Source organism: Rhinoraja longicauda, chromosome 1 (genome assembly GCF_053455715.1).
Source record: "Rhinoraja longicauda isolate Sanriku21f chromosome 1, sRhiLon1.1, whole genome shotgun sequence".
NCBI lineage: Eukaryota > Metazoa > Chordata > Chondrichthyes > Rajiformes > Arhynchobatidae > Rhinoraja > Rhinoraja longicauda.
The window spans coordinates 142825878-142851746 of record NC_135953.1 but is presented as its reverse complement, the minus strand read 5'-3'; the positions used below and the strand labels follow the sequence as shown (position 1 = coordinate 142851746).

At 49.8% G+C, this 25869-nt stretch overlaps 1 protein-coding gene across 1 annotated transcript; it reads left to right on the top strand.

The window, feature by feature from the left end:
- Positions 1–8063: 8063 nt before the first annotated feature.
- nansa (N-acetylneuraminic acid synthase a) lies at positions 8064–21031 on the top strand. The gene is made up of 6 exons (XM_078407822.1): positions 8064–8336; positions 12479–12694; positions 15719–15818; positions 17390–17544; positions 19359–19625; positions 20679–21031. Exons 1-6 carry the CDS (start codon positions 8205–8207, stop codon positions 20904–20906), a joined length of 1098 nt encoding a protein of 365 aa, XP_078263948.1. The 5' UTR covers positions 8064–8204; the 3' UTR covers positions 20907–21031.
- The last annotated feature ends 4838 nt before the right edge of the window (positions 21032–25869 follow it).

Genomic DNA, 25869 nt, shown 5'->3' with positions numbered 1-25869 from the left:
TGGGCAAAGGTGCATTGTCAAGAAGTGATGGTCCACATTGGTACCAATAATGGATAGGTCCTGCGACTTGTATTGAGGGCTCTAGGTAGCTGATTAAAACCCTGGGAACTCTTGTTTCCAGTGTCTGGGTGTATTCTGGTGCCTGCACATACATGAGCTGGGGGATTGGTTGGGTGGATGGATGCATGACTGCAGATTGGATGGTGGATGCATGGCTGCAAGCTGGTGGATGGATACAGGGCTGCAGTCAGGCTGAGTGGATGCATTGTTGCAGGAAGGATAGGTGGGTGCATGCATGGCTGCTGGGTGGAGGCATGGCTGTCGGCTGGATCCATAGCTGCAGGCAGGATGGGTGGATGCATGGCTGATGGATGGATGCATGGCTGGATGGGTCAATGCATGGCTGCCGATTTGCTGGGTGGATGCATGGCTGCTGGGTGAATTCATGGCTGCAAGTTGGATGGGTGGATGCATGGCTGCAGGCTGGATGGGTGGCTGCATGGCTGCTGGGTGGATGCATGGGTGCTGGGTAGATGCACGGCTGCTGGTTAGATGGATGGAAGAATGTAGGCTGCTGGTTGGATGGGTAGATGGATCGGCGAATGCATGGCTGCAGGGTGGATGCTTGGCTGCAGGCTGGATTGGTGAATGCATGGCTGCAGGGTGGATGCATGGCTGCAGGCTGGATGCATGGTTGCCGGCTGGGTGGGTGGATGCATGGCTGCAGGCAGGATCAGTGAATGCATGGCTGCAGGCTGGATGCATGTCTGGTTGGATGTGTGGGTGCATGTATGGCTGCAGGTTGGGTGGGTGGATGCATGGCTGCAGGCTGGATGCATGTATGGTTGGATGTGTGGGTGCATGCATGGCTGCAGGTTGCGTGCATGGTTGCAGGCTGGATGGGTGGGTGCATGGCTGCAGGCTGGATGCATGGCTGCCGGTTAGATGAATGGATGAATGTAGGCTGCCCGTTGGATGGGTGGGTGCATGCACGGCTGCAGGTTGGGATGGGTGCATGCATGGCTGCAGGCAGGGCGGGTGGATGCATGGCTGTAGGCAGGATAGGTAGATGCATGGGTGGCTGCGTAGAAGGGACAGGAGGAGGCCCAAAGGTTACTGATTCGCAGGGGCCATTTCTGGAGACAGTGCAGCCTGTTGAAGCCAAACAAGCTGCACGTGAAGCAGAATGCATGCAATGTCCGGGGGGGGGGGGGGGGGGGATTTGCTGGTGCTGGAGGCAAGGGCTTAAACTCATTTAGCAGGGGAACGAGGCAGAGACTACAAATTCAATAGAGAATTACCTGATTCTAGAAGAAAAAACAGTCAACTTGGCAGAGCGTGCTTAGCCTTGACAAGACAAATGGGAGGCATGCAAGACAGGACCACATCTATTTTAATGACCGGAGTAATGAGGGTGAGCTGAGGAAATTGGTGGATAGAGTTATCGAGTCACATAGCATGGAAATGGGCCCTTCAGCCCACCTTGCCCATGATGAGTTAGATAGAGATCTAGGGGCTAGTAGAATCAAGGGATAGGGGGGAAGTTGGGCACGGGTTACTGATTATGGATGATCAAATTTGCAGATGATACTAAGCAGGGGGGTAGTGTGAATTGTGAGGAAGATGCAATAAGGCTGCAGGGTGACATGGACAGGTTGTGTGAGTGGGCGGATACATGGCAGATGCAGTTTAATGTAGATAAGTGTGAGGTTATTCACTTTGGAAGTAAGAATAGAAAGGCAGATTATTATCTGAATGGTGTCAAGTTAGGAAGAGGGGATGTTCAACGAGATCTGGGTGTCCTAGTGCATCAGTCACTGAAAGGAAGCATGCAGGTACAGCAGGCAGTGAAGAAAGCCAATGGAATGTTGGCCTTCATAACAAGAGGAGTTGAGTATAGGAGCAAAGAGGTCCTTCTACAGTTGTACCGGGCCCTGGTGAGACCGCACCTGGAGTACTGTGTGCAGTTTTGGTCTCCAAATTTGAGGAAGGATATTCTTGCTATTGAGGGCGTGCAGCGTAGGTTCACTAGGTTAATTCCCGGAATGGCGGGACTGTCGTATGTTGAAAGGCTGGAGCGATTGGGCTTGTATACACTGGAATATAGAAGGATGAGGGGGGATCTTATTGAAACATATAAGATAATTAGGGGATTGGACACATTAGAGGCAGGAAACATGTTCCCAATGTTGGGGGAGTCCAGAACAAGGGGCCACAGTTTAAGAATAAGGGATAGGCCATTTAGAACGGAGATGAGGAAGAACTTTTTCAGTCAGAGAGTGGTGAAGGTGTGGAATTCTCTGCCTCAGAAGGCAGTGGAGGCCAGTTCGTTGGATGCTTTCAAGAGAGAGCTGGATAGAGCTCTTAGGGATAGTGGAGTGAGGGGGTATGGGGAGAAGGCAGGAACGGTGTACTGATTGAGAGTGATCAGCCATGATCGCATTGAATGGCGGTGCTGGCTCGAAGGGCTGAATGGCCTGCTCCTGCACCTATTGTCTATTGTCTATTGGCGATGCTTGCTTGAAGGGCCGAATGGCCTCCTCCTGCACCTATTTTCTATGTTTCTATGACCAAGATGCTCCATCTACACTAGTCCTACCTCCCCACGTTTGGCCTAATATCTCTCCAAACCTTTCCCATCCATGTACCTGTCCAAATGTTTTTTCAAAATGTTGTTATAGTACCTGCCTCAACTACCTCCTCTGGCATGGGTGACGTTTCGGGTCAAGACCCTTCTTCAGACTTCTCGACCCGAAACATCACCCATTCCTTCTCTCCTAGATGCTGCCTGGCCTGCTGAGTTACTCGATTTGTGATACCTTTGATTTGTACCAGCATCTGCAGTTATTTTCCTACCTCCTCTGGCAGCTCGTTCCACATAACTACCACCCTCTGTGTGAAAAAGTTGCCCCTCAGATTTCTTTTAAATCTTTCCCCTCTCATCTAAAACCTGTGTCCTCTGGTTCTTGATTCCCCTACTCTGGGTAAAAGACTGTGCATTCACCCTATCTATTCCCCTCATGATTTACACACCTCTATGAGATCACTCTTCAGCCTCCTGGTCTCCAAGAAATAAAGTCCTAGCCTGCCCAACCTCTCCCTACAGCTCAGGCCCTCGTGTCCTGGCAATGTCCTCATAAACCTTCTTTGTACTCTTTTCCAAATTAATGGCATCCTTCCAATAGCAGGGTGACCAAAACTGAACATAGTACTTCAAATGCAGCCTCAGCAATGTCTTGTAACGTCCCAACTTCTATACTCAATACCCTGGCAAATGTACCAAAAGCCTTCTTGACTAATCTGTCTATCTGTGATGCCACTGCCATGGAGCAATGTACCTGTACTCCTAGAACCACTGCTTAGCAACATCCCCTTCAGCCCTGCCATTCACTGTGACGGTTTTGCCCTGGTTTGACTTCCCAAAATGCAGCACCTCTCACTTATTTGCATTAAACTCCATTTACCATTTCTCAGCCCACTTGCACAGCTGATCAAGATCCTACTGTAATTTTTGACAACCATCTTCACTATCTATGATACCACCCAGTCACCTGCAAACATGCTAAACTTAACCATTCCCATCTAAATAGTTGATATAAACCACAAATACCAATGGGCCCAGCCCCAATCCCTGCGGTATACCACTAGTCACGGGCTTCCAGTATAATAAACAACCTTCCACCACCACCCTCTGTTTCCTTCCATGAAGCCAATTCTTTATCCAGTCGGCTAGCTCTCTCCAGAGCAGCCTACCATGCTCATCTCCAAACTCGCGGGACTTGGAGTCAGCACTCATCTCTGCAACTGGATCCTCGACTTCCTGACCAACAGACCCCACACAGTGAGGATAGCGGGCAAATCATCCTCCACGATACTCCTCAACACTGGTGCTCCTCAAGGATACGTTCTCTTTTTCTGTTCACTTAAGTTTTTATTAAGTTTTCACAGAGATATAGACAGAACAGTACAGCCAACATCAACATAAATAAAATAAGAAAAATAATAAATTAAAACAAAAATTATAATAAAACAATGAGGTACACTTACCAAATAAAAAGTTAAAAAGTAACAATGATTGGTTGTCTGGAAATATTTCAATATTTATACAAACATATTATCTAGTTCTATATAATCTTCTAATATCCGGTTAGGCATTCATTTAGTTGGTGTCGTGTCTCAAATAAATGATCCATTTTTTTCAGTTCTTTTCAAATGTATTCTCTGACTCTCAAAGGTATGTCAACTTTTCCATAGCAAAGATGTCTTGAACAATTTCCAGCCACTGTTCCTGTTTTGGGCTGTTTTCATTAAGCCACTGCCTGGTAACGGCCTTCTTACTTGCTGCAGTAGAACTTTAGTCAAGTAGGTATCTTCTCTCATCACAATATCTTTAATGCTCCCAAGATACATCACAGGGTAGGTATTTCATAATCCGGTCTACACCAAGGATACGTTCCCTTACTCCTTATACACCCGTGACTGTACAGTCAAGTACAAATCTAATTCGATATGATATGATAGAACTTTATTTATCCCAGGAAGGAAATTGATCTACCGACAGTCATAAAAGTACATGAAACATGAAATTAAGGCGATGAGTGGAATTGAAACATGAAATTAAAGTGATGTGTGATGAGTTCAATTTACAAATTTGCAGACGACATCATCATTGTGGGCCGGATATCAAATAATGATGAGATGCAGTACAGGAATGAGATCGAGAACCTCGTCAACCAGTGTCGAGACAACAACCATTCCCTCAATGTCAGCATGACAAAGGAGATAGTGATCGACTTCAGGAAGTGAAGTGGTACACATACCCCAGTTTGCATTGATGGTGCCGAAGTAGAGATGGTTGATAGCTTCACATTCCCAGGAGTAAATATCACCAACAACTTGTCCTGGACCACCCATATTGAAACAACGGCCAAGAAAGCACACCAACACCTCTACTTCCTTAGAAGGCTCAGGAAGCTTGGCGTGTCCCCAACAACTCTCTCCAACTTCTACAGATGCGTTATTAAAGGCATTTTATCGGGATGCATCACAGCTTGGTTTGGGAACAGATCCATCTATGACCACAAAAAATTGCAGCGAATTGTGGACACAGTCCAGACCATAACACAAACCAACCTCCCTTCCATTGACTCCATTTATACCTCACACTGCCTCGGCAAGGCAAACAGCATAATTCAGGATGTCACATCCTGGACACTACCTCTTCTCCCCTCTCCCATAGAGCAAAAGGTATAGAAGTGTGAAAACACACACTTCCAGATTCAGGAACAGTTTCTTCCCAGCTGTTATCCTACCACCATCTAGAGAGCAGTCGTGAACTACTATCTACCTCATTCAAAACCCTTGGACTATCTTTGATCAGACTTTACTGCACTTTATCTTGCACTAAACGTTATTCACCTTATTCCATTTATCATGTATCTGTATATTGTAATCATGTTTTGTCTTTCCATTGACTAATTAGTACGCAACAAAAGCTTTTCACTGTACCTTGGTACACATGACAATAAACTAAACTAAACCAAATCATGTGGCACCTTATCAAATGCCCTGCTGAAGTTCATAGTCATCTACGGCCTTGCCTCATTACCCTTCGTCATCACTTCTTCAAAAAAACAATCATATTTCTGAGCTATGATCTCCTGAGTATCATCGGCTTTTAAGGCGTCTTTTAATCTTTTCTTTTGTCCGCCTCTTTTACGTTTGCCTTCTTTAAGCTGGGAGGAGAAGGCTTGTTTTGGTAGATGCACGTCTTCCATCCGAACAACATGAACGCTCCATCTTAGTTGGTCTTTGATGACGAAGGCTTCGATGCTTGATGATTTTGCTTAATTCAGCACGCTGACGTTGGATCTTCTGTCTTCCCAGCTGATATTTAAGCTGAGTATAAAACCATATTGACTACCCCTAGTGGTCAGAGGATTAAGGGAGACAGAGGAACTGAAAGAAATTTGCATTAGGCAAGAAATAGTATTGGGTAGACTGCAAACTTGCTAGTGTTACTTCTAATTCCATCATTCAAATCATTAATATATATTGTAAATAGTTGCGGCCCTAGCACCGAGCATTGCGGCACTCCGCTCTCCACTACCTCTCATTCTGAAAAGGCTGATAAATCCCTCGGGCCTGATGGTCTGCATCCCAGAGTACTCAAGGAGGTGGACGCATTGGTAATCATTTTCCAATGTTCAATAGATTCAGGATCAGTTCCTGTGGATTGGAGGGTAGCTAATGTTATCACACTTTCCAAGAAAGGAGCGAGGGAGAAAACGGGGAATTATGGACCAGTTAGCCTGACATCGGTGGTGGGAAAGATGCTGGAATCAATTATTAAAGAGGTGATAATGGTACATTTAGATAGCAGTAAAAGGATTGGTCCAAGTCAGCATGGATTTATGAAGGGGAAATCCTGCTTGAATAATCTTCTGGAATTTTTTGAGGATGTGACAAGTAAAATGAATGAAGGAGAGCCAGTGGATGTAGACTTTCAGAAAGCCTTTGATAAGGCACCACAAGGTTAGTGAGGTTGGTGAGCAAAATTAGAGCACATGGTATTGGGGGTAGGGTATTAACATGGATAGAGAATTGGTTGGCAGACAGGAAGCAGAGAGTAGGAATAAACGGGTCCTTTTCAGAATGAGAGGCAGTGGAGAGCGGAGTGCCGCAAGGCTCGGTGCTAGGGCCGCAACTATTTACAATATATATTAATGATTTGAATGATGGAAATAGAAGTAACACTAGCAAGTTTGCAGATGACACAAAGCTGGGTGGCAGTGTGAACTGCGAAGAGGATGTTAGGAGGTTGCAACGTAACTTGGACAGGTTGAGTGAGTGGGCAGATGCATGGCAGATGCAGTACAATGTAGATAAATGTGAGGTTATCCACTTTGGCGGTATAAATAAGGAGGCGGATTATTATCTCAATGGTGTCAGATTAGGTAAAGGGGAAGTGCAACGAGACCATGGTGTCCTTGTACACCAGTCACTGAAAGTAAGCTTGCAGGTACAGCAGGCAGTGAAGAAAGCTAATGGTATGTTGGTCTTCATAACGAGAGGATTTGAGTACAGGAACAAAGAAGTCCTTCTGCAGTTGTCTCGGGCCTTGGTAAGACCACATCTGGAGTATTGTGTGCAGTTTTAGTCTCCTAATTTGAGGAAGGGCATCCTTGCTATAGAGGCAGTGCAGCGTAGGGTCACGAGGTTAATCCCCGGGATGGCGGGACTGTCATATGAGGAAAGATTGGAAAGACTGGGCATGTATTCACTGGAGTTTAGAAGGATGAGAGGGGATCTTATAGAGATGTATAAATCATAAAAGGACTGGACAAGTTAGATGCATGAAAAATGTTCCCAATGTTGGGGGAGTCCAGAACCAGGGGACACAGTCTAAGGATAAAGGGGAGGCCATTTAAAACTGAGGTGAGAATAAACTTTTTCACCCACAGAGGGCAGTGGAGGCCAATTCACTGGATGAATTTAAAAGAGAGTTAGATAGAGCTCTAGGGGCTAGTGGAATCAGGGGATATGGGGAGAAGGCAGGCACAGGGGTACTGATTGTGGATGATCAGCCATGATCACAATGAATGGTGGTGCTGGCTCGAAGGGTGGAATGGCCTCCTCCTGCACCTACTATGTTTCTATATTTCGACCAGAAACGTCGCCCATTCCTTCTCTCCAGAGATGCTGCCTGAGCCGCTGAGTTACTCCAGCACTCTGTGTCTACCTTCAATTTAAACCTGCATCTACAGTTATTTTTCCTACAAATATCTTCTCCCTCGGCTTACCTTTGCTACCCCCCTCCCCACCTGCCTTGATCTGCTGATCACTCTGTGCAGGGACCAGCGAGTTGGCTTGGCGTCATGTTCGGCGCAGACAGACATCGTTCCTGGGACCGGGTCCGGGTCTGTCGTCGCCCAGCAACAGCAGCCGGAACCGGATGTGTACCCGTTGCCAGGGAGGGGGAGGGGCGCAGGCGCGACATCGCATCCCATCCCCCTCCCCCGTCGCCTAGCAACAGCAGCCGGAACCGGATATGGGCCCGTTGCTAGGGGGGTGGAGGGGCGAGGGCGCAGGCGCGACCCCCTCCCCGCCCCCTCGACCAGGTCCCGCTCCGTCACCGCCCGGACCCGCTCTGTCCCCCGCTCTGTCACCGCCCGGACCCGCTCTGTCTCCCACTCCCCGCCGCGATGTCGTTGCAGTTCGAGCTGTGCCCGGGCCGCTCGGTGGGCGGGCAGCACCCCTGCTTCATCATCGCCGAGATCGGGCAGAACCACCAGGGCGACCTGGACATCGCCAAGCGCATGATCCGCATGGCCAAGGTGGGCAGCGGGGGGGAGGGAGGGGAGGGAGGAGAGGGGGAGGGAGGAGAGGGAGGGGGAGGAGAGGGGGGGGAGGGGGAGGAGAGGGGGGGGAGGGGGAGGGGGAGAGGAGGGGGAGAGGGAGGGGGGGAGGGGAGGAGAGGGGGGGATGGGGAGGAGAGAAGAGGGGAGGGGGAGGAGAGGGGGAGGATGGGTAGGGGAGAAGAGGGGAGGGGGAGAGAGGAGGGGGAAGAGAGGAGAGAGAGGAGCGGGGGAGGAGAGAGAGGGAGTATGAAGAAAGAGGGGTGGGGGGAGAGGGGAGGGGATACATGAAGAGGGTGGGGAGGGGTGGTGGGGAGAGAGAGGGGAGGGGTACACAGAGAGGGGAGGGGGTGGGTAGGTAGAGAGAGGGGAGGGGGTGGGTAGGTAGAGAGAGGGGAGGGGGTGGGTAGGGAGGGGGTGGAGGGAGGAAGGGAGGGGGAGAGAGTGGGGGAGGGGGAGAGAGGGTGGGGGTGGGGGAGAGAGAGGGAGAGGGTGGGGGAGAAAGGAGAGAGGGAGAGGGTGGGGGAGAAAGGAGGGGGGGAGAGGTGGGTAGAGAGGGGAGGGGGTGGATGGATAGAGGGGAGGAAGAGAGAGGGGAGGGGGGTGGATGGATAGAGGGGAGGGAGGGGGAGGAGAGGGGGTGGGTGGAGAGTGGGAGGGTGGAGAGAGGGGATGGGTGGAGAGAGAGGGAGGGGGTGGGGGGAGAGGGAGGGAGGGAGGGGGTGGGGGGAGAGGGAGGGAGGGGTGGGGGGAGAGGCAGGGGTGTGTGGGGTGGTAGGACCCTGAGGGTAGAGGGGCGGAGGTTGGGGGACGTGGCACTGGATCCTGCCTCCACCCCTCTACCCATTCCCTTAATGTACATAACATCTCCATGGATTTCCTTTCCTTACTTCCATGGCTATCTCCTTTGTGATCTCATGATTTCCTCAACTATGTTCCCAAGTTCCAGAAATCCCTCCTTGATCCCTGCTGCCCATATCTATCCCATGCCTCCTTTTTCCTGATCAGAACCTCATAATTTCTCTCATCTTCCAAGCTTCCTTACTCGCATTAGATGAGGTTGGAGGAGGTGCATGTGAACCTCATCTCACCTGAAGGACTGCCAGGGTCCCTGGATGGAGGTGACAGAGGTGGTGTAGGGACGGACGTTACCTCTGTTGCAGGATGGGGATGGAGGTACAGAGGCATGCGTTGCAGGGGTGGTGGGTACAGGGACAGGTGTTGTATCCCCTGCAGTTGCAGGGGTGGTGGGTACAGGGACAGGTGTTGCATTTCTTGCGGGTGTGGATGCAGGGACATGTGCTGCAGCTGCAGGAGATACAATCACTGATTCCTGTTCAGTTACATTCAGCACTACTGCAAAGGCTACTGCAGGTATTGGCGGGTGTGTCCGTCCACCCTTCCCCTCACAGACACACTAACATTCCTTCCTGGTGACAGAGCCACCTACATGGCCCACCCAGTGTTGCTGTTCACCAAGTGTCTCCCCCACACCAGCGCAGTAAAAGTGGAGGCAGTTGGGGCCACTGTTTTTTTTAGTTAAATGATGATACAGCATAGAAACAGGGCCTTCAGCCCATCGAGTCTACGCCGACCATCGATCGCCTATTCACACTAGTTGTATGTTACTTTCTCATCCACTCCTTGCACGCAATTTACAGAAGCCAATTAACCATGCATTAGGGTTAGATAAAGAGAAACTGACAAAAAGTCTTTGGGTTGTGAGAGGAAAACAGAACACCCGGAGAAATATCACTGTCACAGGGAGAATGTACAGAGTCCGTACAACAGCACCCGAGGTGGGAATGGAGCCCGTGTCACTGGCGCTGGGAAGCAGCAGCAGCTCTCCCTAGTGCGCCACTGTGCCGCCCTTGGCCGAGCTTCTTACTGGCCTCCCTGTGACCCCAGCCCACTCCCACTCTGACCGTCCTGCCCTGTCACTACACACCTTGAGGAAACATAGAAAATAGTTGCAGGAGGAGGCCACTTGGCCCTTTGAGCCAGCACCGCCAATCATTGTGATCATGGCTGATCATCCACAATCAGTAACCCGTGCCTGCCTTCTCCCCATATCCCTTGATTCCACTAGCCCCTAGAGCTCAATCTAACTCTCTTTTAAATTCATCCAGTGAATTGGCCTCCACTGCCTTCTGTGGCAGAGAATTCCACAAATTCACAACTCTCTGGGTGAAAACATTTTTACTCATCTCAGATTTAAATGGCCTCCCCTTCATTCTTAGACTGTGGCCCCTGGTTCTGGACTCGCCCAACATTGGGAACATTTTTCCTGCATCTAGCTTGTCCAGTCCTTTTATAATTTTATATGTCTATAAGATCCCCTCTCATCCTTCTAAACTCCAGTGAATACAAGCCCAGTCTTTCCAATCTTTCCTCATATGACAGTCCCGCCATCCCGGGGATTAACCTCGTGAACCTACGCTGCACTGCCTCAATAGCAAGGACGTCCTTCCTCAAATTAGGAGACCAAAACTACACACAATACTCCAGATGTGGTCTCACCAGGGCCCTGTACAACTGCAGAAGGACCTATACTCCTATACTCAAATCCTCTCGTTATGTGGAATTCTCTGCCACAGAGGGCAGTGGAGGCCAAATCACTGGATGAATTTAAGAGAGAGTTAGATGGAGCCCTAGGGGCTAGTGGAATCAAGGGATATGGGGAGAAGGCAGGCACGGGTTATTGATTGTGGATGATCAGCCATGATCACAATGAATGGCGGTGCTGGCTCGATGAGCCGAATGGCCTCCTCCTGCACCTGTTTTCTATGTTTCTATGAAGGCCGGGCAGCAACTGCTTCCATGTGGACAAGCAGGTTGCTGAACTCCAGATTACACCCAACAGCTGTAGCTCATTTGCTCTATTTGCCTGTTGCACAGCCCTGCTGTTAGCACAGCACAGCACAGACATTGCTGCCACTATAAGTCATTTGATTTTTGTCCTATTCGAGAGATTCCCTTAGTTCTATCCATCTCCATTATTCTCTTCTGAAACCAGCCTGCTTTTATTCTCTTTCCCTGTGCTGTCTGTGCGAAGTTTGCACGTTCTCCCTGTGACCGTGTGGGTTTTCTCCGGGTGCACCAGTTTCCTAGCACAACCCAAAAATGTGTGTGTAGTAAGTGGATGAACGGAGTGGGATAACATAGAACTAGTGTGAATAGGTGATTGTTGGTCGGCATGGACATGGTGGGCCGAAGAGGCTGTATCTCTAAAGTAGAGTAAAACAGTTCTAGCTAAGAGACCTGGATCTGAAGCATTATCTTTCCACAGATGTTTAGCTAGTTTTAGTTTAGGTGCTGCCTGTAGTTGTATGGTCCATTATCCTGACTTCCTGGCACTGCTGTAATTCTGGCCTCATGAAACATAGTGTGCCTCAATGTTGGAGGTGTGCATTTTATTCAATTTCCCTTCACAATGGTTCTGTTCTGCTCTGAGGCGTGAACATTAAGTGGTGTTTGGATGTGTCTGATGTAAGAAATCTGGTCAGTATGGGATAACACGAAGCTAGTGTGAGCGGGTGATCGATGGTCGGCTGGACTTGCTGGGCCGAAGGGCCTGTTCTATGCTGTATCTTTCCATCAATCAATGGGACTATTTTGAAGAACAGGCAGTTGTTGGTATTTGTGCCAGTGTTACTCACTTGGACGGTCACGGTGGCGCAGCGGTAGAGTCGCTGCCTTGCAGCGAATGCAGCGCCGGAAACCCGGGTTCCATCCCGACTACGGATGCTGTCTGTACGGAGTTTGTACGTTCTCCCCGTGACCTGCGTAGGTTTTCTCCGAGATCCTCTGTTTCCTCCCACACTCCAAAGACGTGCAGGTTTGTAGGTTAATTGGCTTGGTAAATGTAAAAATTGTCCCTAGTGGGTGTAGGATGGTGTTAATGTGCGGGGATCGCTGGTCGGCGCGGGCCGAAAGGGCCTGTTTCCATGCTGTATCTCTAAAACTAAACTTAAGGTACGATGCAGGGCCTGGAAGGTGAGCTGTCTGACCAGTCTTGCTGTTGTACTGGGGGTGGGGGGGATGTGCTGGGCATTGGGTAATGCCACGTAATGCAGGGCCTGGAAGGTGAGCTGTCTGATCGGTCTTGCTGTTGGCTCTAGGAATGCGGGGCCGACTGTGCCAAGTTCCAGAAGAGTGAGCTGGAGCACAAGTTCAACAAGGCAGCTCTGCTGAGGCCGTACACTTCGCAGCACTCGTGGGGAGCCACGTACGGAGAGCACAAACGCTTCTTGGAGTTCAGTCACCAACAGTACCGCGAGCTGGCAAAGTTTGCAGAGGAGGTTGGCATCTTCTTCACGGCGTCTGGCATGGATGAGGTGGGTTCATCTGTCGGGTGCGGATCACCGCTTTGTGACTGATTTGTGACTTGACATGAAAGGTGCCTTGCACTGTAAACATCACAGATGCTGTAAAACCGACATCAACATAGAAGGTAGACACTAAATACTGGAGTAACTCAGCGGGACAGGCAGCATCTCTGGAGAGAAGGAATGGGGGACGTTTCGGGTCGAGACCCTTGTCAGGGGAGGGGGTGGGACAAAGAAAGAATGTAGTTGGAGACAGGAAAACTGGTGGGAAAACTGGGAAGGGGGAGGGGATAGAGAGGGAAAGCAGGAACTATCTGAAGTTAGAGAAGTCAATGTTCATACTACTGGGGTATAAACTACAATTCCTCCAATTTGCGCTGGGCCTCAAAATAGAACAGCTGCCTCACAGTGCCGGAGATCCAGGTTCCACCCTGACCTTGGGTGCTGTCTGTACAAAGTTTAGATGTTCTCCCTGTGACCTGTGTGGATTTCCTCTGGGAGCTCCAGTTTCCTCCCACATCCGAAGGACGTGCGAGTTTGCAGGTTAACTGGCCATCTCTAAATTGCCCAAGTGTGCAGGGAGTGGATGAGAAAGTGGGTTAACAGAGAATTAGTGTGAATGGGTAATTAATGGGCTGCATTAACGGTGGGCCAAAGGGCTTGTTTCCATGCTGTATCTTTCAATCAAATCAATCAATCAAGTACTGGTGGATGTATAGAAGTAGATCGGGCAGATGCAATCTCAACATTTCAGAGATATGGACAGATACATGGATAGGAAAGGTTCAGAGGGGCAAACATGGACAAGTGGTGGGCATCTTTGTTGGTGTGTATAGTTGGGCTGAATGGCCTGTTTCTGTGATATGTGATTCATTGACTATTTTGGTAGGTCAGTCAACTCTGGGTGAAAAAGACTTTCCTCATCTCAGTCCTAAATGGACTACCCCTTATTCTTAAACTGTGACCCCTGGTTCTGGACTTCCCCGACATCAGGAACATTTTTCCTGCATCTAACCTGTCCAATCCCTAAAGAATTTTATATGTTTCTATAAGATCCCCTCTCATCCTTCTAAATTCCAGTGAATACAAGCCCAGTCAACCCATTCTTTCATCATATGTCAGTCCCGCCATCCCGGGAATTAACCTGGTGAGCCCACGCTGCACTCCCTCAATAGGAAGAATGTCCTTCCTCAAATTAGGAGACCAAAATTGCACACAACACTCCAGGTGCGGTCTCACCAGGGCCCTGTACAACTGCAGTAGGACCTCCTTGCTACTAAACTTAAATCCTCTTGCAATAAGGGCCAACGTACAACTCCACAGTCTGTAGAAGGGTCTCGACCCGAAACGTCGCCCATTCCTTCTCTCCAGAGATGCTGCCTGACCCGCTGAGTTACTCTAGCATTTTGCGTCTACCTTCGATTTAAACCAGCATCTGCAGATCTTTCCTCCACACAGGCTATCTTTGATTTAATCCCCACCTTTGCAAGTGTAGGTTAAACCTACCCCTTGAGAGTTCCTCCGGCCTCATTACTGATGACACATTCAGCGTCCTGCGATCACTCGGCTCATTTATCCCTGCTGCTGTTGCTGACATTTGCTGCTTTCCCTGGCTGCACACGTTGCCGTTCTGGGCTGTCGTGGCTCCCACTCTTGCCTAGCTACCCTTGCTGTTAATGTACCCAGGGGTGCAGTGCTGCCAGAGGTCACCAGAGCGCCGCTCTGGCAACTCTGGAAAAAAAAGAAAAAGCCAAAATGAACAGCGGGGAATTTAACAGCGGTCGCTCCCGCACCAGTGACAGCTCCGGCTCTTAAAACATTACCTCTGCAACACTGGATGTACCTAAAGCTTTGGAATTCCCCTTGCTCCTGCCCACTGGAGCGTTCCATGCCACCCTAGGTTGTTGCGTACCTCATGCAACGGCCTGCAGAGAAGAGCCCCCTGTTTGTGGAGGGTCAATGTAATGGCAGTGCTGCCTGTGAGCTGGGACTGCAAGCTGCAGTCAAATTCAGAATTCTGTCACTGCCTGTTGGGTCCTGCACTGCTTCATTGCGTTGAAAGTCTGTCCGAGAGGCTCTGTATGTTCAGAGATACAGCATGAAACACACCCTTTAGCCCACCGATTCCATGCCGATCACCCGCTCACACTAGTTCTATGTTGTGCCACTTTCTCATGCACTCCCGACACACTAGGGACAATTTACAGAGGGACAATTAACCTTTGAACCCAGAGAAAGCACATGTGGTCACACAAGGAGGATGTGCAAACTGCACTCAGACACCACTTGAGGTCAGGATCGGACCTGGATTTCTGGTGCTGTGAGGAAGCGTCTCTACCCGTTGTGCCACTGTGGCGCCCCTTATATGTGCTTTCCGTCACCATGATAACTGCAGTGTGAAAGTATAAATGCACGCGAGGGTGAGTGGGTGAAGTGCCTGGTATTGGTGTTGCTCAGGGGCCTGATTTCTGCAGGCTCCGGGACTTTGCAGAGAGTCAGTGGACAGTGTTCCCTTTGGGAATGAGCTGGGTAGACACCAAAGGTGCAGGGTCTTGACTCGAGACGTGACCAGGTAGATGTTGAATGGATGACAATGCCCTCGAGACCGAGTGGCTGACAGCTCCCTGTCCTAGTTTAGTTTAGAGATACAGCACGGAAACAGGCCCTTTTGGCCCACCGGGTCCGCGCCGACCAGCGATCCCCGCACATTAATACTATCCTACACCCACTAGGAACAATTTATACATTTACCAAGCCAATTAACCTACAAACCTACGACAGCACCTGTAGTCGGGATGGAACCCGGGTCTCCGGCGCTGCATTCGCTGTAAGGCAGCAACTCTACCGCTGCGCCACCGTGCCATGTCCTGACGAGTTCAGTGTTAACGATCACATTTGCGAGGTGCAGACAGAAATGTGTAGAGGCCGGGCCTGTGGGAGTCAGCAAGCGATTAGCAGGAGTGAGGTGAAGGTGCCCTGGGTCAGAGACGGGTGATCACAGGCAAAGCCATTAATGTTCTTTTGTCTTCCCAGATGGCGGTAGAATTTCTCCACGAACTAAATGTGCCTTTCTTCAAAGTTGGTTCTGGAGACACCAATAACTTTCTGTATCTGGAGAAAGCTGCCAAGAAAGGCGAGTGCAGTTCCAAAATTCCCTGCCCTTCTCCGGGAGACTGTTCCGCTGATGCTACAGGGTCTTTACCCTGCTGTGTGTGTGACTGTACCCACTGACACTGCTGTGTGTGTGTGTGACTGTACCCACTGACACTGCTGTGAGTGTGTGACTGTACCCACTAACACTGCTGTGTGTGTGACTGTACTCACTGTCACTGTGTGTGTGACTGTACCCACTGACACTGCTGTGTGTGTGTGTGTGTGTGACTGTACCCACTGACACTGCTGTGTGTGTGTGTGACTGTACCCACTGACACTGCTGTGTGTGTGTGTGTGACTGTACCCACTGACACTGCTGTGTGTGTGTGTGACTGTGCCCACTAACACTGCTGTGTGTGTGACTGTACCCACTAACACTGCTCTGTGTGTGACTGTACTCACTGTCACTGTGTGTGTGACTGTACCCACTGTCACCGTGTGGGACTGTACCCACTGTCACTGTGTGTGACCGTACCCACTGTCACTATGTGTGTGACTGTACCCACTGTCACTGCACTGTGTGTGACTGTACCCACTGTCACTGATCTGTGTGTGTGACTGTACCCACTGTCACTGTGTGTGACTGTACCCACTGTCACTGTATGACTGTACCCACTGTCACTGATCTGTGTATGTGACTGTACCCACTGACACTGCTGTGTGTGTGTGTGACTGTACCCACTGACACTGCTGTGTGTGTGTGTGTGACTGTACCCACTGACACTGCTGTGTGTGTGTGTGTGACTGTACCCACTGACACTGCTGTGTGTGTGTGTGACTGTGCCCACTAACACTGCTGTGTGTGTGACTGTTCCCACTAACACTGCTCTGTGTGTGACTGTACTCACTGTCACTGTGTGTGTGACTGTACCCACTGTCACTGTGTGTGTGACTGTACCCACTGTCACCGTGTGGGACTGTACCCACTGTCACTGTGTGTGACCGTACCCACTGTCACTATGTGTGTGACTGTACCCACTGTCACTGCACTGTGTGTGACTGTACCCACTGTCACTGATCTGTGTGTGTGACTGTACCCACTGTCACTGTGTGTGACTGTACCCACTGTCACTGTATGACTGTACCCACTGTCACTGATCTGTGTATGTGACTGTACCCACTGACACTGCTGTGTGTGACTGCACCCACTGTCACTGTGTGTGTGACTGTACCCACTGTCACTGTTCTGTGTGTGTGACTGTATCCACTGTCACTGTGTGACTGTACCCACTGACACTGCTCTGTGTGTGTGACTGGCCCCACTGTCACTGTGTGACTATCCACTGACACTGCACTTTGTGTGTGACTGTACCCACTGTCACTGTTCTGTGTGTGTGACTGTACCCACTGTCACTGTGTGTGACTGTACCCACTGTCATTGCTCTGTGTGTGTGACTGTACCCACTGTCACTGTGTGTGTGACTGTCCCCACTGTCGCTGTGTGTGTGACTGTCCCCACTGTCATTGCTCTGAGTGTGACTGTGCCCACTGATGCTTCTTTCCCCAACTCTGAGACTGTTGCCACTGACTCTGGCGTCTTTGTGTCCCCAGGGCGGCCGATGGTGATTTCTAGCGGCATGCAGAGCATGGAGATAATGAGGAAAGTGTACCAGACCGTGAAGCCCATCAACCCCAACTTCTGCTTGCTGCAGTGTACCAGTGCCTACCCGCTGGAGCCTGAAGATGTCCACCTGCGAGTCCTCACCGTCAGTACAATGCCCACGGCTCCTCGCGGTAGAGCAATGTAGACAAACGAGGCTTGCCGCCGCTGTTCCTCCTCCCTCCTGCCACCCCACACTGATCACAAAATGCACAACCTCACTCACTCAGTCACATGGGGAGAGGGCAGGAACGGGGAACATTCTGGATGATCAGCCATGATCATATTGAATGGCGGTGCTGGCTCAAACGTCCTGCACCCTGTTTTCCATGTTTCGGTGTTTGTCCCTCACTCATCTGAAATTTCCAAAACTAGTTACCCTTCTTCCTCCTGTCCACCCGCTCCAGTCAGACAGTGACGTCGGAACGCCACCACCTCTCGGTTCTGCCCTGTCCTCTGGCCACTTGTCCCGCTGCACAGCAAACGATGAATTTAAGAGAGAGTTAGATAGAGATCTGGGAAGTGGAATCAAGGGATATGGGGAGAAGGCAGGCACGGGTTACTGATTTGTGGATGATCAGCCATGATCACAATGAATGGCGGTGCTGGCTCGAAGGGCCGAATGGCCTCCTCCTGCACCTATTTTCTATGTTTCTATGAAACTTCACCCCAGTGTCTCCACTGACATCCGAGCTCTCCTTCAATCCTCAGCTCCTCCGTTTCCAAAGCACCGCGATGCAACCTTCAGCGTGTTTATGACAGGGAGAGGGTTTATCTGTTTCCCAGACAAATGCGATTGTATTTGAGTTTAGGAGCAAAGAGGTCCTTCTGCAGTTTTACAGGGTCCTGGTGACACCACATCTGAAGTATTATGTGCAGTTTTGGTCTCCTAATTTGAGGAAGGACGTCCTTACTATTGAGGCAGTGCAGTGTAGGTTCACGAGGTTAATCCCCGGGATGGCGGGACTGTCATATGAGGAAAGATTGGAAAGACTGGGCTTGTATTCACTGGAGTTTAGAAGGATGAGAGGAGATCTTATAGAAACGTATAAAATTATAAAAGGACTGGACAAGCTAGATGCAGGAAAAATGTTCCCAATGTTGGGGAGTCCAGAACCAGGGGCCACAGTCTAAGAATAAAGGGGAGGTCATTTAAAACTGAGGTGAGAAAAAACATTTTCACCCAGAGAGTTGTGAATTTGTGGAATTCTCTGCCACAGAGGGCAGTGGAGGCCAATTCACTGGATGAATTTAAAAGAGAGTTAGATAGAACTTTAGGGGCTAGTGGAATCAAGGGATATGGGGAGAAGGCAGGCACGGGTTACTGATTGTGGATGATCACCCATGATCACAATGAATGGCTGTGCTGGCTCGAAGGGCCAAATGGCCTCCTCCTGCACCTATTTTCTATGTTTCGATAGATCTGTAAAAATGGGTATTAACTTTCTTAGGTAGGGTAGACAGTCAGTACCTTTTATATCAAGGTTGCAAATTTCAGACTAGAGGGCACTACTTTACGGTCGGAAGGGGAAAGTTTAAAGAGGATGTGCAGGGCAAATCTTTTGCACAGAGGGTGGTGGGGGCCTGGAACGTGGTGCCAGTGGTGGTGGTGGAGGCAGATACGATAGTGGTGTTTGAGCTTTTGGATAGGCACATGGATATGCAGGAAATGGAGGGATATGGATAATGTAGAGGCAGAGGAGATCAGTGTAACTTGGTGCCATGTTCTGGGGTTGTCCTCAGTGACAGGAACAGAATGAGGCCATTCGGCTCATCAAGGCATTGGCTGATCTATCTCTCCCTCCTAACCCCGTTCTCCTGCGTTCTCCCCATAATCCCTGACACCTGTACTAATCAAGGTTGTGGGTGGCAGGGTCTGTTCCTGTACTGTTCTATGTTCTGTGCTTTGACCCCCATCAGGAATATCAGAAGGAGTTCCCGGACATTCCCATTGGATACTCTGGGCATGAGACTGGAATAGCGATCAGCATTGCTGCGGTGGCTCTGGGAGCCAAGGTGCTGGAACGTCACGTCACCCTGGACAAGAGCTGGAAGGGCAGTGACCACCAAGCGTCTCTGGAGCCAGCCGAGCTGAGAGAGCTGGTCCACTGCATCCGCACTGTGGAGAAGGCCCTGGGATCGCCCCTCAAACAGATGCTGCCCTGCGAACTGGCCTGTCATAACAAGGTAGGCACTGCCCAGCAACCAGCATCCCCTCTCACCGTGTTACAGCAACCAGCCTCCCCTCCCCTCCCACCTCTCAGTGTTACAGCAAACAGCCTCCCCTCCCACCTCTCATCGTGTTACAGCAACCAGCCTCCCCTCCCCACTCTCACAGTGTTGCAGCAAACAGCCTCCCCTCCCACCTCTCACCGTGTTACAGCAACCAGCCTCCCCTCCCACCTCTCATCGTGTTACAGCAACCAGCCTCCCCTCCCACCTCTCAGTGTTACAGCAAACAGCCTCCCCTCCCACCTCTCACCGTGTTACAGCAAACAGCCTCCCCTCCCCTCCCACCTCTCTCAGTGTTACAGCAACAAGCCCCCCCTCCCCTCCCCGCTCTCAGTGTTACAGCAACAAGCCCCCCTCCCCTCCCTCTCAGTGTTACAGCAACAAGCTCCCCCTCCCCTCCCACCTCTCTCAGTGTTACAGCAACAAGCCCCCCTCCCCTCCCCGCTCTCAGTGTTACAGCAACAAGCCCCCCTCCCACATCTCTCAGTGTTACAGCAACAAGCCCCCCTCCCCGCTCTCAGTGTTACAGCAACAAGCCCCCCTCCCACATCACACAGTGTTACAGCAACAAGCCCCCCTCCCCTCCCTCTCAGTGTTACAGCAACAAGCCCCCCCTCCCCTCCCCGCTCTCAGTGTTACAGCAACAAGCCCCCCTCCCACATCTCTCAGTGTTACAGCAACAAGCCCCCCCTCCCCTCCCACATCTCTCAGTGTTACAGCAACAAGCCCCCCTCCCCTCCCCGCTCTCAGTGTTACAGCAACAAGCCCCCCTCCCCTCCCCGCTCTCAGTGTTACAGCAACAAGTCCCCCTCCCACATCACACAGTGTTACAGCAACAAGCCCCCCTCCCACATCTCACAGTGTTACAGCAACAAGCCCCCCTCCCCTCCCCGCTCTCAGTGTTACAGCAACAAGCCCCTCTCCCCGCTCTCACTGTAGGTGGTTGCAGGTCTTGCTGTGACCTGTGATGGTGGGTCAGCCCTGAGTTCCCTCCTTGTTCTCTTGCAGCTGGGCAAGTCTGTCATTGCCAAGGTGCCCATTGCGGCGGGAACGATACTGACACTGGACATGATGACTGTGAAGGTGGCAGTGCCCAGTGGCGTGGATCCCAGCCACATCTTCAACCTGGTGGGCAAGCGGGTGAAGGCAAATGTTGGTGCTGATGAAACCATCACCGAGGATGTGGTGGGAGAGCACGGCTCTTGCGGTGCACACGGAGCGTGTAAAAGCAAGTGAGGCCCCTCTCCATCCTGCCCCGTCTGCCTTTAAATTCAATCAATCAATCAATTCACACATTATTGAATAAATCAATGAAATTAAAACCAAATGCTGCTTCAAATATTGAATCCACTGGTGTTGATTTTTCATCCAGCTGCAAACTTACTAACCTTATTTACCAACACCTCTAATTCACATAGAATTCATTAATGTAATTAATGACCCAGCACTATTCCCTGTAGAACATCACTTTGTCAGAGGCCTCCAGTCCAAAAGACACCCTCCACCACCCACTCTCCTCTCCTCATGTAAATTTGGAATCCAATTGGTTAGATCGCCTGGATCCCATGTGATCTAAGCTTCCAGACCTGTTGACCACGTGGTAACGTGTCAGAGGCCCTGCTAAAGTCCAGTACGAATGTCTATCACACTGCCCTCATCAACCTTCTTGGTCATCTACTTTTGTTTTAAAAACTCCAATCAAATTGGCTAAACATTATTTCCTGTGTACAAAAGCACAATCCCTAATTAGTCCTTGACTGGGAAATGTATGTAGATCCTGTCTCTCAGAACCTTAACCAATAACTTATCCACCACTGATGTCAGGCTCACTGGTCTGTAGTTCATCTGAAGAAGGGTCCTGACCTGAAAAGTTGCCTGTCCATGTTCTGAGGGCAGCACCGTGGCACTGTGATAGTTGATGCCTCACAGCGCCAGAAATTCAGGTTCGATCATGACTATGAGTGCTGTCTCTAAGGAGTTTATATGTTCTCACTGTGACCAGGTGCTCCGGTTTCCTCCCACATTTCAATGATGTGCAGATTTGAACGTTAAATGGCTCAGTAAAAATTGTATATTGTCCCCAGTGTGTAGGATACTGCTAATGTATGGGGATCACTGGTCGGCATGGACTCGGTGGGATGAAGGGCCTGTTTCCGCGCTGTATCTCTAAACTAAAAAACTAACACCCGCTGAGTTTCTCCAGCACCCTGTGAAACGTCACCTATCCATGTTCTCTACCGATGCCGCCCAGCTCGCTGAGTTACTCCAGCACTCTGTGTCCATGTTCTCCAGAGATGCTGCCTGAGCCGCTGTTACTCCAGCCCTCTGTCCTTTTCAGTTTTCAGGTTTCTCCATGCAGCCTGCCTTAAATAAACGGACATTAGCCACCCTCCAGTCTTCCAGCATCTCACCCATGGCTATCGACACAAATCTCTGCCTGAGGCCTGGTTATTTCTCCCCGAGCTTGCTGCCCTGTCTTAGGATACCTTTGGGTAGGTCCCAGTGATTTACAGTATCCACATTCATGTGTTTTAAGAGTTTGGGCACCTCCTCTTCTGTAATGGATACATAGATACATAGAAAATAGGTGCAGGAGGAGGCCATTTGACCCTACAAGCCAGCCAGCTACATGATCCATTCATTGTGATCATGGCTGATCATCCACAATCAGTAACCCGTGCCTACCTTCTCCCCATATCCCTCGATTCCACTAGTCCCTAGAGCTCTATCCAACTCTTTTAAATTCATCCAGTGAATTGGCCTCCACTGCTTTCTGTGGCAGAGAATTCCACAAATTCACAACTTTCTGGGTGAAAAAGTTTTTTCTCACCTCAGTTTTAAATGGCCTCCCCTTTATTCTTAGACTGTGGCCCCCAACATTGGGAACATTTTTTCCTGCATCTAGCTTGTCCAGTCCTTTTGTAATTTTATACATCTCTATAAGATCCCCTCTCATCCTTCTAAACTCCAGTGAATACAAGCCCAGTCTATCCAATCTTTCCTCATATGACAGTCCCGCCATCCCGGGGATTAACCTCATGAACCTACTGCCTCAATAGCAAGGACGTCCTTCCTCAAATTAAGAGACCAAAACTGCACACAATACTCCAGTAATGTAGGCCTCTTTGAGATATCACTAATAAGGTGCCTGTATTCCCTTGCATCCATTCTCTCCATTCTTCAGTCTGAAGAAGGGTCTCGACCCGAAACATCACCCATTCCTTCTCTCCTAGATGCTGCCTGACCTGCTGAGTTACTCCAGCATTTTGTGATACTTTCCATTCTCTCCATGGTAACTATATCAAACGGCTCGCTCATCTGCCGTGGCTCCACACACAAGAATCTCATTGAACTTTAACTTTAATTCTCTCTCTTTAGTTACTCTTTGCTCTCAATAAACTTACAGAATCTCTTTGGATTCTCCTTTACCTTATCTGCCAAAGCTATCTCATGTGCCTTTTTATGTTTCAATCACATGTGTAATTAAATCAAGTAACTTATTACCCCAGGGCCTTGTTCCATTCTGAGCACGGCTTATTGCAGAGATCCTACCTTTAGTTGGAAAAGTAAAACAGTAAAGAACAGTGCACCACCGTCCGTGGTTCCACACCCACTGCCCTTGCACTTATTTTTTGCACTTTCTCATGAAGCCGTAACACTATATTCTGCCCTCTGTTTATTTTCCCTTTTGCACTAATACTGTACTCGTGCGTGGCAATGATTTGCCTGGATAGCATGTAAGACAAACCTTCTCAGTGGTGCAGCAGGAAGAGATGCTCGTATTTTCAATGGCGATGAGCCGAATGGCCTAATTCTACTATTCCTTATGGCCTTATGAAACATACAGAATAGTGAAAGGCTTGGCCAGAGTGGGTGTGGAGAGGATGTTTCCACTAGTGGGAGAGTCTAGGACCAGAGGTCACAGCCTCAGAATTAAAGGGCGTTCTTTTAGGAAGGAGATGAGGAGAAATTTCTTTAGTCAGAGGGTGGTGAATCTGTGGAATTCTTTGCCACAGACGGCCAAGTCAGTGGATATTTTTAAGGCAGAGATAGATAGATTCTTGATTAGTACGGGTGTCAGGTTATGGGGAGAAGGCAGGAGAATGGGGTTCAGATAGAGCAGCCATGATTGAATGGTGGAGTAGACTTGATGGGCCGAAAAGCCTAATTCTCCTATCACTTATGACCTGATGAGTTGCTGCTTCAACGGCAGAGACCTAGGTTCAATCCTGACTACGGGTGCTGTCTCTACGGAGCTTGCACGTTCTCCCTGTGATCGCGTGGGTTTCGTCCGGATGTTCCGGTTTCCTCCCACATCCAAAGACATGCAGGTTTGTAGGTTAATTCACTTCTGTAAATTGCCCCATGTGTGTAGGGAGCGGACGAGATAACACAGAAATAGTGAGATGGCATCGAACTGGTGTGAACAGGATATCGATCGTCGGCGTGGACTCAGTCGCCCAAACTAAACTAAAGCTAGATATACATTAGCCAAAACATTATGACCTGATGAGCCAAAACATTATGACCACCTGCCTAATATGCTGTTGGTCCTCCGTGTGCAGCCCCATACGCAGCAGGGTGTGATGCACTGTGTATTGTGACACATTCCTCCCGTGACCACCATTAACATTTTCTGTGACATGCCACAGTAGACCTTCTGTCGGTTCGGACCAGACGGGATAGCCTTCGTTGCCCTCGCGCATCGATGAGCCTTGGGCGCCCAACACCCTGTCGCCGGTCTGTCCCACCTCGGACCACTGTCGGTAGGTACTCACCACTGCTGACCGGGAGCACCCCACAAGCCTTGCCGTTTCAGAGATGCTCTGACCATGTCTGGCCATAACAATTTGGCCCTTGTCAAAGTCGCTCAGGTCTTTACTCCTGCCCACTTCTCCTATATCCAACACATCAACTTCAAGAACTGACTGTTCACTTGCTGCCTAATATATCCCACCCCTTGACAGGTGCCATTGTAACAAGATAATCAATGTTATTCACTTCGCCTGTCATTGGTCATAATGTTTTGTCTCATCGGTGTAGAATAACTTATCAGTTATTGTAAGTAAACCACGCCATGTTCATTCCACAAGTCCCAGCGCGCTGAGCAACCATAGTCGTGCAAAGTGTGGAGTAGTTCTGTGGTGTGGTAGTGTTGTGGTTTGTGTGTAGTGTTCAAGAGTCTGATAGCTGCTGGGAAGAGGCTGTTCTTGAACCTTGAAGTCAAAGCTCCTGCACCTTCTCCCCAATGGTAGCAGCAAGATCAGAGCGTGGCCAGGGTGGTGTGGGCCTCTGATGATGCTGGCTGCCTTCTTGAGGCAGCGCCTCCTGTAGATTGCATCGATGGTGGGAAGGGCTTTACCCGTGATGGGCCTTCGATGGTGGGGAGGTCAGTATCTGTTTAGTTTGGAGATACAGCGTGGAAACAAGCCCTTTGTCCCACCGAGTCGGCGCCCTACACACACCAAGGACAATTTACATTTGTACCAAGCCAATTAACCTGCAAACCTGTACGTCTTTGGAGTGTGGGAGGAAACCAAAGATCTCAGAGAAAACCCACGCAGGTCACGGGGAGAACGTACAAACTCCGTACAGACAGCACCCGTAGTCGGGATGGAACCCGGGTCTCTGGTGCTGGAGGCTGCAACTCTGCCGCTGTGGCACAGTGCCACCTGTGGTGGACCAAGGGACTAACTGTCTCATCAGAATCTTCCCTCAAAGGCAACTAATTGTAATTAAAGGTCGACACAAAATGCTGAGGTAACTCAGTGGGACAGGCAGCATCTCGGGATAGAAGGAATTGGTGATGTTTCGGGTCGATTCCCTTCTTCAGACTGAGTTACTCCAGCATTGTGTGTCGACCTTCGATTTTAACCAGCATCTGCTGTTTTTTCCTACACATAAATGCAATTAAAGTTGTTTAACTCTGGCCTCATTTTAATAACTCTGTCAATTCGGGTTGTTAAATCATAAATGAACATAAACCACGAAAAGCAATTCCAAACTGAAGCTAACCCTCCCCTGGGCTTTGAACCAGAGAACCTTTCTCCCCGCTGTTATCAGACTCATGTTAAGGATGACTTTGCAATCTCCTATCTTATCTGGTGGTGACCGTTGCAGCTTGTTTTTATCTGCATGTTCTCTGTAGCTGTAACTCCAGATTCTGAACTCCCTTGCCTTTCACTTTTGGCCCTACCTG